We start from the raw sequence: 15856 nt of genomic DNA on the forward strand, positions 1-15856 counted from the left end.
TATTTATATCAGTATAGCCGACCCAAACATGAGTATGCTACAAGAAAGAAATCTAAATAGGACTCTCCTAAGAAATATCAACCGAATCTAATTAAACCTAAGAAATAAAAACTCTTTTTATTTGTCGAATCTAATTAAATCTAAGAAATAAAAACTCTTTTTATTTGTGCGCCACATATTTGGTTTGCCTTCTTGGTGGCCCCCACCCGGACTCCTTCAACGTGAGCAAATCCCACGTACATGTTCTGGAACCCATCGTGGCGTAGTCCTTGCATGGTAAGAAGTAAAACAGGAAATAAATATTGATTCCCTGCCTTCTAAACCAGCGTATCTCCCGAAAATGCGTCGGAGTGCTCGTCCTTGCTTGATCACGATATCGTGGGCCGCTCAACAGCGTTCAGATCTGACATAGGCCTTGTCTGTGGGACATAGTTGCATTTAATAAGATAACGGGATGGACACTTAGGGTCGTAACGTCATCTGGATGGCATCCAGATTTGACGGCGGGACGCGTCCTGTACCCCAGGCCCAGTTTGATTCGGGTCACAAGTAACGTGATGTACCGTCCTGCCACGGCGCACCAAACCCAGTGGTTCCGAGACCACACAACAATCACTAATTGTGTTCGTGCGGCCTGCAAACCCTCTTCAACGGCTCAACTAGGCTGATTGCACACACTGCGACCAGTCACTGATTGCGACAGCATGTATTATGTTTCTGAAGGTATAGCTTTATTCAGGCAGCGCAATATGACAGTGTGTGCTCACACAAAGTCAGGTCCTCACAGCATACAGAAAATTTTGTTTTACCACATCATTTTTCTACAAATCATTACTCTACTATACACAAACAATCAACTCAGCCGCCTGCACTTTGTGAAGTATACGACACTAGGACTATCGCAGGTGTTCCTCTGGTGCCCACCAACGCCACAACTGGTGCACAACAATTGTTTCCTCGACTTCTTTGGAATATCCCTCCTGTCAAGGCAGGTCGTGCTCTCGTGCCCTGGCTGCCTCAGATTGAGCAGAACCTGGTGTGCTTGCTCGTTCCTCGCCAATCCTTTTGATTTTCTTCTTCCATGTTTTGAATGACCTCTCATCACATGGAGGCTTATCACACCCGGCCTGAAAAATGAGCGATGCCGGTGCCCTCGGCATCACGCCCTCCGCCCCCCCCCCACCAATGCCACCAAGAACTACTTTAGCAGCCCCTTCCAGAGCTGCCAAGCAGGTCCTCCAGGCCCAAGCCGCCCCTTGTAGCAGCCAGCGATGAAGAGTCTACATCCCCATTTTAATATTTCCAGGCCTTCTCATCATGGTTTTCACTTTCAGTGAGATTTCATTGAAATTCATTGGATTTCATTAATTTCAGTGGACACTGAAATATTATGTTTCGGTCAAAATATTTCAGCAAATTCAGTAGTACACAGGAAATCAAATATTTTTCAAAATATTTTTTGAAAATTTCAAATATTTAATTAAATTCAAATGAATATTTCGGCCTTTTGGCTGAAATGCAAACTGACATAACTGAATTTCAGTGATTTCAGTTGGTGCTGAAATTTTGTTGAAACTGAAATTGAAAACCATGCTTCTCATACGCAGGGGTTTGCATCTCCTAGCCGAACAAGCTCTAGTGCATGCTTGTACAGGTTGTGCATGTAAGTGATTGACCGAGACGAAATCCTTCATTCTTCATAGTTTTTGCTTGCGACCCCGTCATGAAGTAGCTTCATGTACTGATGGACAACCGATAGACTGCGCAGCTCAGCAAAACCCTCCATTGTCTTCCCCATATCATCATCTGCATTGTAAGACTAATCTTCCCACACAGCCCCCTTCATCATCATCTGCACCCTGAAATATGTACCAGCTGTTGTCGTTTGTTCGCAGCAGCCGAATCTTCTTTCATTTCCCCTACATTAGTCATAAGGAACAACTATTGACAGTTAGGAAACACATGCTACTGCATCCGGTTCACAAAATATTTTTTGCGATAATCTGCTATTTCTGTACCAGATACCAAATTCAATTTCCCACAAGTACAGAGGTTGTACAAATCATATGCCTCACCTGAAGAGTCGAATGAAGCACCAACTTCAGGAACATGGCTCTCTTTTGCTCCATGAACCCTCTGAAGTCTGAAAGTCTTCTCCAACAAGCATACCCTCCCCACGCACGGCGGCTGTCAGAGGGTACAACTCTACATTAAAACACCAAATCATCATGTCGTTCTTATGCAAACCCAAGGCAGATCGGCCGACACCCCTACAATACGCAGAAACTATGTATGCATTGCCGTCGGGAAAACTGACCTTGGAGTTCATCCTGGTGCTTCTGGGTCGTCTTTTCCCATCAACTGGCCAGAGTCTTGAACTGACGCGCTGCCGCTGTCCGGCAGCCCATTCATATCTTGGACAGGCGACACCACGGCAGGCCAAAATTCTCAGAAAGAGCTACTCGCCGCCGTCCCCACCCTCCCTCGGACATCCACGGAACTATGGCAGTGCACCCCCGCCCCGTTTCCCGGATTCCCCACTCGCGGACGGCAAAAGGAATCTGTGACGGAAACAGAAATCAGCACCCGATGTAATGACATGCGTGGAGGGCATGGAAAATCAACGAACCAAGATAAAGTGGGCGACTCACCAGTCCACTAGATCTGAAAAGAAGTCGAATCCATTCACCATCCTCAGCGCCGCTTCGATGGCTGATTTCCGCGTCCTCGGAGAAATCTCAACCCGAAGAGAACGTGCGCAGGCTCGTGGGCGACCCCCGAAGACTCTGGAAAGATCCGATGCAACCCAGTATATTTTTTTTCCTTTTTTTTACTCCACGCATATTTCCGTTTGATCCCGTGGCGGCACATGTCCACGCCGATGTCATGTACCAGTGGTACACATCGCCACCGTCAACGACGTCGTTACGACGCCGTCGTTCAATAGCTGGGCCCGCTCGTTTCTTGTATTGGCCCCACGCACACCGACGCCTGGCGCCCGCACCTGGCCGACCTATACCTACATGCCACATAACGTGTGCACGCGAGCCCGTCCGCCAAATCGCCTATCTCGCGTATCTCCTTCTTATCTTCTAGTAGCAAACTCGCATGAGACTCCTGATGTTGCAGGCTTGTTGATCTGGATAAGAAATACAAAAGTAGTTTAATCCTTTCCTTCTTATGGGTCACAAACGTAGCTTGGCTTAAGCCATGGTTAAACTCAACGGGCCTATGCCCAATGGATCCAAACGCATGCATGTGTGGGTATTGAGCGTTCTTATCTATGTGATCTCGATCATCAGCTCGTGCATCATCTTGAGCATCAATAGTAATAAGAGCAGACATGGCCATATCACAAAATGTTTAAGAAGTACCTTGTTTGTGTACCTTATAAATTTCTAAATTATTTAAAAATATTATGAAAAACACATACAGTTTTATGAAGAAAGGAAATGGGAACAAAATTTTAAACTATTCATACATATTTTGTAAAACCGCAAAGATTTTTGGAAATTCCGAACAGTTTTTCAAAACAACGAACTAAGTTTGAAAAGACAAACATTTTCTGACATACGAACAATTTTTCGTAAAATGCAAACATTTTTCAAAATTCCCCATAAACATTTTGAAGTTCTGAACCAATTTTAAAAACATGAACAAACTTAGAAAACAAGAACAATATTTGAAATTACTAAACAGTTTTCGAATTTATGAACAAATTTTCAAACAAGAATATTTTTTTGGAAATTGCTGCACATTTTTTGAATTTGTGATTTTTTGTAAATATGTGAACATTTTCTCAAATGTTAAACGGTTGTTGAAATTTTAAACTTTTTGAAAATTTCGAACTTTTTTTGGAAATAAGAGACCAATTTTTGAATTTCTAAAGTTTTTTCAATTTTGAACATTTTTTACATTTATGAACAAAATTTTAATAATATATATTTGTTTATATTTGGGACAAATTTTGGAAAACACGAACGTTTTTTAATTTCTGAACATCTTTCGAAAAATAAAAAAAGTGAAAAAAATAAAACAAAAAGTAAAAGTGAAAAGAAAAGAAAAGAAAAGAAAAGGAGAACCAGAAAAAAGAAGCAGGAAAAAGAAAAAATGAAAGCAAAAACCGAATGAAACTCGGAATAACCAGAAAAGAAACATCACATGAAAAAACCCGGTCCAGGGAACCGTCTAGAAGGTTCCCAAAACCGTTGACCGCTGTAAAGTTGGAAGGGGGGCCGGCCCATGTCGCGACGCTCGCATGGTTGCCCCTGTGCGAACGCCTGACAGTTCGCAGCAGCGAGTGGCGAATAGGGTTTTCCATCTGGCTGGGCTACCTTGGTGGTGGGTTCCCGCATAACTGGGCTCGAAGTAGCGACAGCCCAGTCAGCTCCACCGGACTGGATGGACCGCGGGTCCACGACGCGGTAGAATCATTTCGTTCGTTCACTCGGTAACTCGTCGTAACGGACGAACGCCGTGCCGTCGTCCTCTCTCTCCACTTTCACTTCGAGTACACTCCACGCCTTCTCTCTCCGTTCACCCCTCTTTACTCCACCGTCCGTCCCCACCCACGGCGTACGTCGTCGGTCGTCACAGCTCAGCCCACGGTACGACACGAGTTGGTGGTGCATCTCCTCTCCCCTCCCACTCCTTCGCCACCTCGCTCCCACCCACTCCGGCCCACGGCCGCGCACCCCTCCCCCCAGACGCCCCGCCCGCGCCCGCATCCGCCGGCGACGCGGCGCCATGGCCATCCCCGTCGAGGAGGCCATCGCCGCCCTCTCCACCTTCTCCCTCGAGGTAAAACCCCCGTCCAGGTCCGCTCCCCCCCGTCCCCCGTTCCCAGCTGGCGCCCGATCTGCTCCTCGGGCCCGGGTCAGCAGAAGCGCTGCGCGGGGAAATGCGGTGCTCTGTAGGGGCTTTCCGCTTCCGGCGCTGCGAATTTGACGGTGGTAGCCTCAGTGCTGGCTGTCCTGCTGCTTCAGTTGGACCCCACTAGAGGAGTGTAGAGGCGTGCTTTGCTGCCACAGCTCAACTGTAGTCGAGTGCTGGTCTGCGGTTAGGTGCCCTTTAATTTTGGCTAGGTTGAGTTTCCTTCCAGTTCTATGTAGTTCAAATGTTGGATGAAGTGACTGCTATTTGAGCTGCTTTACATGTGAGTCAGTTGTCAACTATTGCTCTTATCGAGCTCATTGTCAGCCTAGTTCCCAGGTTAAGGTAATCTAGTGTCAGTTCCATTGTTTTCGTACTTCGCGGGTTTGCAATGGCTTGAATTGTGATATGTAGAAGTTCAGTTTGAATGGTTATATTGGAAGGCTGTTGTGGACTCTGTATAGCCATGTTTGACTTAGGTTAGGCAGTCTGCCAATGTGGCTATTCACTTTACATTGGTAGGAATGTGTTGTTGCAGGGTGCAAACTTCAGATCCTTGTGTAATCAATTATGATCTCTTGTGTAGTAATGTTTACCCTGCTCTGCTTGACCCTGAGTTTCTATTAAATAGTTATGTTTTGAATTTCAGGACGAGCAGCCAGATGTGCAGGGATTAGCCGTGCTCCTGTCAAGTGAAAGATATGCAACTAATAGTCCTATCGGTATGCGAACGTGATAAATGGCTTTCATCTCATTGATGCTTTCAAGTACTTTGTTATGCACGACTGTGGTGCTGATGCCACTCACAGCCACATCCACAAGACATGAATCTACCCATCCCGTTGCATGCCTTGTGATTAATTTTTCATGTTTTCCTGCTCTCAAAGAATCGTTGAACTATCCAACAAAAAATTCCAGTATTTCAATTAATGTTAAATTGAGTATTGTAATAGAAAACTGCATGTTTATGTTCAGAGTACAGTGATGTTGCTGCTTATCGTCTATCATTAGGGGAAGATACAAAAGCAATCAACCAGCTGGTATGTAACTGCTAGTTTCTTTGCTGTTGCATTGTGCATGATCTTCTCTTCCTGATCAATATATATTTGTTCCCTTTTGGTTGCCAATATTTTTTCTTCAAGTGACGTCCCTGCGAATAACTAATAACTATGCCATCTTTTGATCCATAACTATTTAGTTCCATTTATTGGGGGAAATTCTTGCATTTAGGTGAGGTGCATCTGAATAACTGATATATGTACCGCTACTGGTCTATATGAAGTATAAACTGTTAACTTAAGAAGCAATCTCATTCATTTAATTCTATACTCTTGCTGCCTAGCCAAAACATCCCCTCTTTACATGGACGTGCACCCAAACATGTGCATAAATACTATTTTTTTCATGGCACCATAATCATACTTGATTCATCATAGGTATATACTATCTACCTTTGTCTCATCATGACTACTGTCAACTTTCCATTTACCTGCTATTTTCTCACCACTATACTGATCAACAGTATATCACCACAAGTCCTCAATCACTATCTTCTCTATTACCACTATTATGAACAATAACTGCACTTTCTTTTGTTCCTAATAATAACTGCACTTTCTCAGCTCTGTACTTAGTCCTAGCAACCGTTGTAGTAATGGTTTAGCAGAATGTACCCTTAATGTAATATAAATCATGAGAAAAAAAACTTGTAGTTTCAAGGAGCAAAATGGATCTGGAAAGGATTGCATATTTTGGTATTATTGTAGCTCAGTTTATTTTAATCCCATTTCCCCTCTTTTGTTCCTTCTCCTATCTATCTTCTTATTGTAAATACGTTTCTTCATGTTGCCTTAACTGGAAAATGCTTACTTACTTTCTCTCTTTCACTGTCTTGTGGATGAACATGAACTGCAGAATACTCTGATTCAAGAGGGAAAGGAAATGGCTTCTTTGCTGTACACATACCGCAGCTGTGTTAAGGCGCTACCTCAGGTTAACTTCTCCTTACTCTGTCCATCCATTTATTTCCATCTAAAAAATATTGCTGTCTCAAAAGAAGTTTTGCATTATTCTTTTCTCTTCCAATTCCACAACATATGAATATTAAAATCACTGGTAATTCTACAATGTTATTGACAACGTATATAACTAATGTTTCTTCTTTGAATCACTGATAGTTCTGTCAGTAATTTGTAAATTTAATCTGCTAGCACATAGTTACTCCCTTTTTTCCACTTTCCATGATGGGCAATCAAGATATGTGCAAACTTCTGTTAGTTATTATGTTGATTGAACTGCATCCTCACTGCACTTGGCTCTGATTTGAGCTGATTAGTTTTCTGAAGTTTCATCTTGTGGATTCTGAAGCCAAATATCTACCACTGAGCTAATAGCCTTCCGCGCGGGCCTCCCTTTGGCCTCCCAAAGGGAGGCTGCTACGCCAAAATATTGATTCTTTCCCAATAAATGAAGACTTTTTTTCCCCTGTAAATACTGCACATTTGGTTCCATCCATAAATCGACTCTCCCTCCTACGCTCTGAGTTCCAGTATCGATAAAAATATCATAGGCACGGACACTTCCTTCAAGAAAGCTGTACTCTCATCAGCTTTCAAGTAGATAAAGAAGTTAAGGCTAGTGACATCAGCTATCGACTATTGGTCTTTGGGAAAGCTTCTCTTCAATATGTTTTGTCCTTTCTCACTTTTTGATTAGCTTATCTGTTACTTGTGCATTGAGTCTTTTCTCTAATGTTGATATAAGATGGTTTATAGAGCATAGTTCTCTTAGTGCTGTATACATTCTTCACCATGAAGCACATAATTCTCTACTGTAGTCTTGACTGGGTATCATGGACTGTTGAACACTGAATGCAGCTGCCAGATTCAATGAAGCATAGCCAGGCAGATTTGTACCTAGAAACATATCAAGTTCTTGACTTGGAAATGAGTCGTTTACGTGAAATTCAGAGGTGGCAAGCATCTGCTGCTTCAAAGGTAGGACCCCCATTGTGTCTAGTAATTTAGTTCCTTCGTCATACTTGTCTCTTATAGAATACCTGCTTCCATATGGCACTGATGGCTACTTTTTCACCAAAGATTCTTACATGGTATTGTTAATGCAAAATTGAGTAAAACCTGTCCGACAACCCCTGAAACTTTCTTGAAATTGAAGTACATATGATGTTTTACATTAGGACATGTGTCCTGTCATCTTTAGCTACCAACCAACTAGGGTTTGGACCTGTGTGATCGTCGCCATTTTTCTTGTCGTACCGTAGTAATGTTTAGCATTTGCCAGCAGTGCAAGACCTTCAGAAATATTTCAGCATCATTGCAGGTTTTAACAGCATTTTGTTATCTCGTGCAGCTGGCAGCTGATATGCAGAGGTTTTCTAGGCCCGAGAGACTGGTCAATGGACCCACAGTCACTCATTTTTGGTTTGTTCTTTTGCCCTGGTGTCTGTTCTTAAGCTTTCTTTCCACTTAGAGAAATAATATGATGTCTATGATTACAATTTCACAAATTAAAATATCAACTGGACTTTTGTTTACTACTTGAAATAGTAAATCTAGCTGGTTCTAATTGCCAGCACGAAACAATACATCTAAACGAGAGGAAAAGCATTCACTTATAGGTTAGCAGACATGGACATAGATATTTCAATGCTACAACTGTGCTGCTATAAATGGGATCTATTTCGTCATTCTGGTAACAGAAGAATCGGTGTATGTTTTGACTTCTGATTAATTCCTCAGCCTGTAGAGGGGAAATAGAGCTTCCAAGCTTAACCTAATTTTGTTAATCTATTTCTTAAAGTAGCATTGTTAAGTCCATGTTTTTTCCATTGAGGATCTGGTTTATGGTTTTATTTTGATTTTAATGCAGGTCTATGCTGAAATTGCTTGATGTCCTACTACAGCTCGATCATCTTAAGAATGCAAAAGCAAGTATACCTAATGATTTTTCATGGTACAAGAGGTATATGGTCATGCTTTGACTTTTAATTCCCAGACCACGTACCACAAAATGAAGTGAGTTGATGAAGTAAAATTGGTTGATGCCAATTGATTTTCTCACTATTCAACAGCTGTGAACAAAACTCTCATTTTGGTAGGGACATATGCACATAGGGTAACTAGCAGCAATGAATTATGGATAGCTGTAGTCCACATTCACCTTCAGTTAGTTATTCGCTACATGCTTCCAATAAGTAATTACATGCTAACTTTTCCGTGTTTTGCATGTATGCTTTAAGGAAGGTATGTATTCGCTAGTTTAGAGATCAAATACTCATTCGATTCTAAGGGAGTTCTACTAACCTACTGAAGAATAGTGAGCAAATTGCACGAATGGTTGGGACTGCTTGCTTTGAGTGGCGAGTGTAACTGAGTAACTCTTGCAACTTCCAACAGGCTGCAGTTACTGTTCCCATATATATATTAGCATATCACGAATTTATGATTCTACTCTCAACATAGTTTGGTGCATGCTGTAGTTGCTGATTAAAAAGAAACCATTTATTAGTATCTGCGTTAGTTACTTAGGATCAGCCTACCATGGCCAATTTACTATTTAAAGATTAAACTACTTTGCTACCTACCTATAAGAGCATAAACACGTATCAATATTTGCAGAAATTGAATGTTTTATCGGAAATGTTTTTTTGCTATGATTTATGACTTTGAAGGTGCATCCATGTTAGGCTTGGTCCACATACATGCTCTGACAATTTAAATTTATTAGTCCTTACACTTTAATGCAGAACATTTACTCAAGTAAGCACCCAGTGGCAGGACACCGACACTATGAGAGAAGAGCTGGACGATCTTCAGGTTGCTGATTTGTCATATCATTGAAAATCTAAGTCACCATGATCATGGTTATTTCTGCATAATATTATAACATTTTTTTGAGAATGGACACTCTTCCACTTTTCGTTAAAGGAATGGACTCTGAGGCCAATACCTCCCATTGAGTTGTTTGACATAATATCTATAATGGTAACCATGCATTTAATTTGATTTTTGCTAGCAGATTTTTCTGAGCACCAGATGGGCCATCTTGTTAAATTTGCATGCTGAGATGTTTCGGACAAATACGTATCCTACTATCCTGCTTTCTTTCTTAGACATACATATGTATGCTCAGCAGTAGGAAAATAATGCACGTTCAAAATATATATTATCTTTGATACATCTACTAGATCACCACAAGAATTTCGCTGCCCATAGTACAAAGATTTTTGATCCATAGGAAAAAGTAAGTCTGCCCATTCAAAAAATCTATGGAATCTGACTGAGGGAAGATATGACACCTTTGTTAGAGGATTGTAGGGACACAGTTCTGCATTTGACGTCGTTGTTTATAAATCATGTACTTGAACAATTTTCTGTTGCTGTCCGTCACTTTTGAACAGTTGCAGTAAACTGTTGATTGTCATGTACAATTTTAGATGGCTTCTAAATCTGCTTATTATTATGTACCTACTACAAATACTGTTCTTGCGTGTTGCTTTTATCTTCTTTGTCCATGACAGTTACGATTCCCTTGACTCAAAGAATAGTGTTGAGGACATTCTACAGGTCCTTATAGTATTCTGTGTAGAGTCATTGGAATTAGACTTTGCTCTTCTTTTCCCTGAGCGTCACACCCTACTTCGTGTTCTCCCAGTTTTGGTTGTTCTAGCAACCTCATCGGAGAAAGAGAGCGAGTCACTCTATAAGAGAGTCAAGATAAACCGTCTTCTCAATATTTTTAAGGTATGATTATCATCTTCTAGTTAACCCTTTTTTTTTTTGAAAAAGTTTAATTTATCTATCCGCGCTATTTAGTTTATATTTACCATTTATTTACTATTGTTCGTATCTATTTTGCAGAATGATCCAGTTATTCCGGCATTTCCAGATCTGCATTTATCCCCAGCTGCAATGTTGAAGGAATTGTCATCATATTTTCAAAATTTCTCCAGTCAAATTCGTCTTCTCACTCTTCCAGCTCCCCATGAAATTCCTCCTCGCGAGCTACAGGAATATCCTTTCTGCAAAGTCTTCTAATCATGTTTTTGTTGACGGGGCAGGTGGAGGATTCAACAAATGTTGGCTACTACCCAAACAGATGTGACTATTGTCTAAGCAAATCAATATTCCACTTAAAGAATGATATCAAATCAAACTGTTTTTTTTTTGGGGATGATAAACATCATGAATTAACGAGCTATATAAAATGGTTAAAAATTGAGCTCTATATATTTACATATGGCAAGTAGTATTGTGCTTTAAATTCCTGAACTGAACCACTTATCAGAGGCATTACCTGATTCTGAACCACATGGGAACTATAAGAGCTGAGCATGATGACTTCTCTATACGTTTCGCCTCTGCAATGAACCAGGTGATGTTATTATCATTTTGAGTTACCAGCAAGGTATATATTCCAGTACGGAAATGATACCTCATGAATTGTCACTACCTGTGCACCACCGCCCTTGATGAAAATAGTAATCATTGCCACAAACATTGTCTCAAATCGTTTCTGCTAATTCTACTCATTGAGCTTAAATTGATGCAGCACATGTGTTTATTTCTGGAGATTTAAATTAGCATTTTTTTTGGAAAAGTGATTTAATTTCTCTCAGCTAATGAAGCATATTTTAATTTGGTGGGCTGTGAGCTGCATTGATATTGACCTGTACTGTACTTTCAGATGATAACATTGAAGTCATCAGATGGTGCAGATAATGACTGGTCTAGAGATATTAAGGGGAACATGTATGATACTGTTGTGGAAGGCTTTCAGCTTCTTAGTCGATGGACTGGCAGGATCTGGGAACAGTGTGCTTGGAAATTTTCACGCCCTTGCAAAGAGCCACCCATGTCAGATTCTCATCAAGACTCAGCGACATTTTTTGACTACGAAAAGGTCTACCTTTTAGCTTCGCAAGAAGTATTTGTAGCATCCATTTTCTTCTTGTTTGTGTATGCAATATACAACACTCCATTGCATTATTATCATTTAATTGAGGGGCATGGAAGTGGCCATGTTGGAAAAAGTTGACTCACCTTGTGAATGATGTACTTGACTGAGTGCTGTTCTATCTTGTGTATCCACTTTGTCCAGCTCTTTTAACATCCTGAATGCATTTCAAACAGAACATCCTAAATGTCTTCAGTGCTTAATTTCATTTAACTGGGCTTAGTAATTTGAAGATGCATGTTCTAGTGCAGACAACAGTTTTCATCTATTCACCGCTTTCATCCTGTAAATGCTGACAAAATTGGTCATGATGCAGCTATGTGCATGAGCCCCTAGCCCTGAACCCTTGACTTGCCTGTGCATTTTAATTGAGCTTGAGACATGTGGGCCTGCAAATGTTTCCTCTCCCACTTTGTCATTCTGAAACTAACTGATTAAGTGTTTCTGAGCATGTGCTACGTTCTGTCTTCTCAGCCTTAGGGTGGCTATTAACTGTTGTGGTCTCTCTCAAACAGATAATATTAGCGGGAATCTTTTGCTATCCGTGTTTGTAAACTGATCTCTGTATTTCATAAGCCGTAAGACATTTGAATTTTTTCGTGTTCATGACTTAAATTTAGTGACTATTTTGCAACTTGCATGCAGGTAGTACGCTGGAACTATACTGCAGAAGAAAGAAGGGCCCTGCTTGAATTAATCGGTTACATAAAGAGTATTGGATTGATGATGCAACATTGTGACACCTTGGTGTCTGAAGCTTTGTGGGAAACAATTCATATGGAGGTCCAGGATTTTGTACAGGATAAACTAGATACAATGCTTCGTACAACATTTCGGAAGAAGAAGGACCTTTCTCGGTAATTTGTTCTGCCTCAGCCATCCTTTTATTTACTTTATATTGAGATTTACCCTCCATAGCTCCAATAGTATCTTATGGGTTGGCGTATCGCCCGCTATGTCGCTGGCAACACATAGTAATTTATTCAGTTTGAGATTGACACATTTTCTCAATGTGATGTTGTCTTTGTCATCTATGTTTATTTTTGTGAAATCATTCTTTCTGAAACGTGACAATACATTAAGGGGGAACTTTATAATGTTTTGTTCATTTTTCTTTGCTATTCTTTCAGGATTCTCTCTGATATGCGAACCCTCTCCGCAGATTGGATGGCCAACACAAGCAAGGCAGATCCAGAGCAGCATTTGCTACACCAAGAAACTGAGGAAATGAGGCAAAGCACATTTTATCCGAGACCAGTTGCACCAACAGCTGCACAGGTTTTACAAGCGTTTTAAATGTAAAAAGCAATTATTTGTTAATTGTATGTGCTGCTTAGCCCCTGCACAACCTTCGTTTACAGTAATAAAGGCTAAATGGTTTAAATTCTCATTCAACAGGCTAACGACCTAGCACTTAAGCTGCATTATCATATATAGCAGCGTATTTTGAGCATCTACCATATCTGAAACAGTTTAAGGACATGACTAAATACAGCCTATTCAATGTTCTGTGGTTTCTAACATGTGACTCCAGCAGCTCAAATTCAAACAATCCCAGATTTGAAGTTTGTAATTATAGGTGGCTAGGTGGTATTGATTTTATTGAACAACATTATTCTACTCATTTTCATTAGTATAAAATGGCGAAACTATTGAAGGCTATAATTGTTAAGCTTCATGCACTAGCCAGCACAACCAAAAGCCCGAACTGCTGGAAATGGCAGGTGGCTAGGTGGTATTGATTTTATTGAACAACATTATTCTACTCATTTTCATTAGTATAAAATGGCGAAACTATTGAAGGCTATAATTGTTAAGCTTCATGCACTAGCCAGCACAACCAAAAGCCCGAACTGCTGGAAATGGCTAGGCAATCCACATATACACTTCAACACCCCCTCTCACATGTGACGCGGGAAGTCAACACGCGAATAGACTCAGAGGTATGGCTCAAGAGGCCTATACGTGGACACAGAAGGGGCCAGCTGCAATTTTTGGATAAATTGCAAAGGTCAGGACTTGAACTCAAGACCTTAGGCTCTGATACCATGTTAAGCTTCATGCACTAGCCAACGCAACCAGAAGTCCGAACTGACGGAAATGGCTAGGCAATCCACATATACACTTCAACAATAATAATGTAATAACACCAAATCTACTGACTGAGTCACCGGGGTGCTGTTTTTTCTAACCAGTTCAATGGAACTTCGAGTATTCTGGTTACACATGCTAGTCTTTTTTCTGCTATTGCAGCATACTGTTCTCATAAGGAGGTAAAGGGCCAGAATCATAGTTGAAATGTATGTTCATGTATCACTTATCATCACCTCACAAATCTCAAATCATTTCTAGGCAACATGTGGAGTTAGCAAGCACTGTTCTAATGGTTCTTGTGAATATCTAAAGCTGATAGAGGATTGCATATTTAGGGGGTGTTTGGTTCAGGGACTTTTTAGTCCCAGGGACTAGAAAAAGTCCCTAGGAACCAAACGGGAGGGACTTTTTCTACAGGGACTAGAAAAAGACTCTACTGGAGAGTCTTTTTTGATTAGTCCCTGAGACTAGAAAAAGTCCTAGGACTTCTGAACCAAACACCCCCTTAATTTAAGAGCTTCTTTAGAACATCTAGAGTTGACTGAGTCTTTTTGAAAGATGATTTTTATTTTGTAAAGCTCTCTTCACTTCACTGTAAAACTATGCATATTTGATTTTGCACTAACACAAAAGTTATATATAAATGGTTGGTTCTGTACATTTTTATACTTCTGTTTCTGATGATTCTGATGTGCAATTTCCAAGTACATGGAATGGGAATTGATTAGAACCCCATTAAAACAAATATAAAATGTTATATGTAGGCCTTTAATTTTCTATTTTACATCTTGCTGTAAATCGTATTTTTATTATGTTTTCTAGTTAAGAATATTTTGTTAACTCTGGCATTTGATTTCTAACTTCTACTTCTGCTATCAAACTTTATACAGATTCATTGTTTGCAATTTCTCATCTGTGAGCTTGTATCTGGTGGTAATCTGAGAAAACCTGGAGGGCTATTTGGGAATAGTAGCTCCGGAATACCTGTGGAAGATCTTAAACAGCTAGAGACGTTTTTCTACAAGCTTAGTTTTTTCTTGCATATTTTGGACTTTACAGGTACCTCTGCAGTCTCAAAATAAGGAATAACAAATTAACAATTCTCATATGCATGCAGTTGCTGCTGTATGTGCATTTCTTCGCTCAATACCTAATATATTTTTAATCATTTATGTTGTACTCATGAGGAAATGCATTCATTTTATTCTAATTCGTTCTATTATTAAAGAGTACCAATCTTAATTTGGATAGTTTATATTTAGTGCTTTCAACTTTATTTTCCTTTGGATAATGTAATTAACCGTCAACTTTTGTGGACACATGCAGCAACAATTGGTACACTAACTGATCTTGGGTTTCTTTGGTTCCGAGAGTTCTACCTGGAATCTTCCCGTGTTATCCAGGTGCAGCATTTCACATTTCTTTGTGAAGTATAACGAAATTCAAGATGATACCAACTATTAATGAGAATTTAGATATAGCTTTGAAGTATCCTGGTGTTAGGATTGCCACATCAAATCTCTTTAAGTGGCAAGTTTATCATTCCTTTTTGTTTCTTTTTTATTGTTTACACCCAAATTAGTTCTGCAAGTTATGTTTGCTTCATGACCAGAATTCTAATTTAATTTGGACATATGTAACTTGTAGAAGCATGGTGAATACTCAACATATGCAAAGAGTCGAGGACACTTAATGTAGGATATCGTATGATATGTTTGTAACTATGTTATTTGAGATCACACATATAAGATTCATTACAAAGGAGGTAGCAATGCATTGATCTTTGTTCATAAATTCTTCTCCCTCCGTTCCATAATTTTTGTCATGGTTTTAGTTCAAATTGAACTAAAACGACGACAAGAATTATGGAACGGAGGGAGTACAAATTACAGGATTGAATAGTAATATACCTGCA

The 15856-nt window shown here is 40.2% G+C and overlaps 1 protein-coding gene and 1 long non-coding RNA gene across 3 annotated transcripts in view; one reads left to right on the plus strand and one right to left on the minus strand.

Moving 5' to 3' along the window:
* Window positions 1-1470: 1470 nt before the first annotated feature.
* LOC119294010 lies at window positions 1471-2816 on the minus strand. Its single transcript, XR_005143295.1, has 4 exons — window positions 2652-2816; window positions 2318-2561; window positions 2076-2205; window positions 1471-1919 (listed from the first exon to the last, which is right to left on the minus strand). It is a non-coding gene; the product is annotated as an uncharacterized LOC119294010 (long non-coding RNA).
* Window positions 2817-4651: 1835 nt separating this feature from the next.
* The window catches only part of LOC119291742 (protein PIR-like), an 18566-nt gene continuing 7361 nt past the window's right edge, over window positions 4652-15856 (plus strand). The window contains exons 1-17 of one of the 2 annotated variants that reach the window (XM_037570551.1): window positions 4652-4800; window positions 5522-5594; window positions 5848-5912; window positions 6787-6864; window positions 7749-7868; window positions 8242-8312; window positions 8761-8853; window positions 9638-9707; window positions 9910-9974; window positions 10439-10634; window positions 10752-10903; window positions 11172-11265; window positions 11578-11793; window positions 12493-12704; window positions 12978-13125; window positions 14832-15000; window positions 15268-15344. In XM_037570551.1, coding sequence (XP_037426448.1) covers window positions 4747-4800; window positions 5522-5594; window positions 5848-5912; window positions 6787-6864; window positions 7749-7868; window positions 8242-8312; window positions 8761-8853; window positions 9638-9707; window positions 9910-9974; window positions 10439-10634; window positions 10752-10903; window positions 11172-11265; window positions 11578-11793; window positions 12493-12704; window positions 12978-13125; window positions 14832-15000; window positions 15268-15344 — 1953 coding nt within the window. In that variant the 5' untranslated portion in view covers window positions 4652-4746. Of the gene's footprint in view, window positions 4801-5521; window positions 5595-5847; window positions 5913-6786; window positions 6865-7748; window positions 7869-8241; window positions 8313-8760; window positions 8854-9637; window positions 9708-9909; window positions 9975-10438; window positions 10635-10751; window positions 10904-11171; window positions 11266-11577; window positions 11794-12492; window positions 12705-12977; window positions 13126-14831; window positions 15001-15267; window positions 15345-15856 lie in introns of those variants that run through there. The other variant, XM_037570552.1, reaches the window with a different exon arrangement.

This window comes from Triticum dicoccoides, chromosome 4B, assembly GCF_002162155.2.
Source record: "Triticum dicoccoides isolate Atlit2015 ecotype Zavitan chromosome 4B, WEW_v2.0, whole genome shotgun sequence".
Classification (NCBI taxonomy): Eukaryota; Viridiplantae; Streptophyta; class Magnoliopsida; order Poales; family Poaceae; genus Triticum; species Triticum dicoccoides.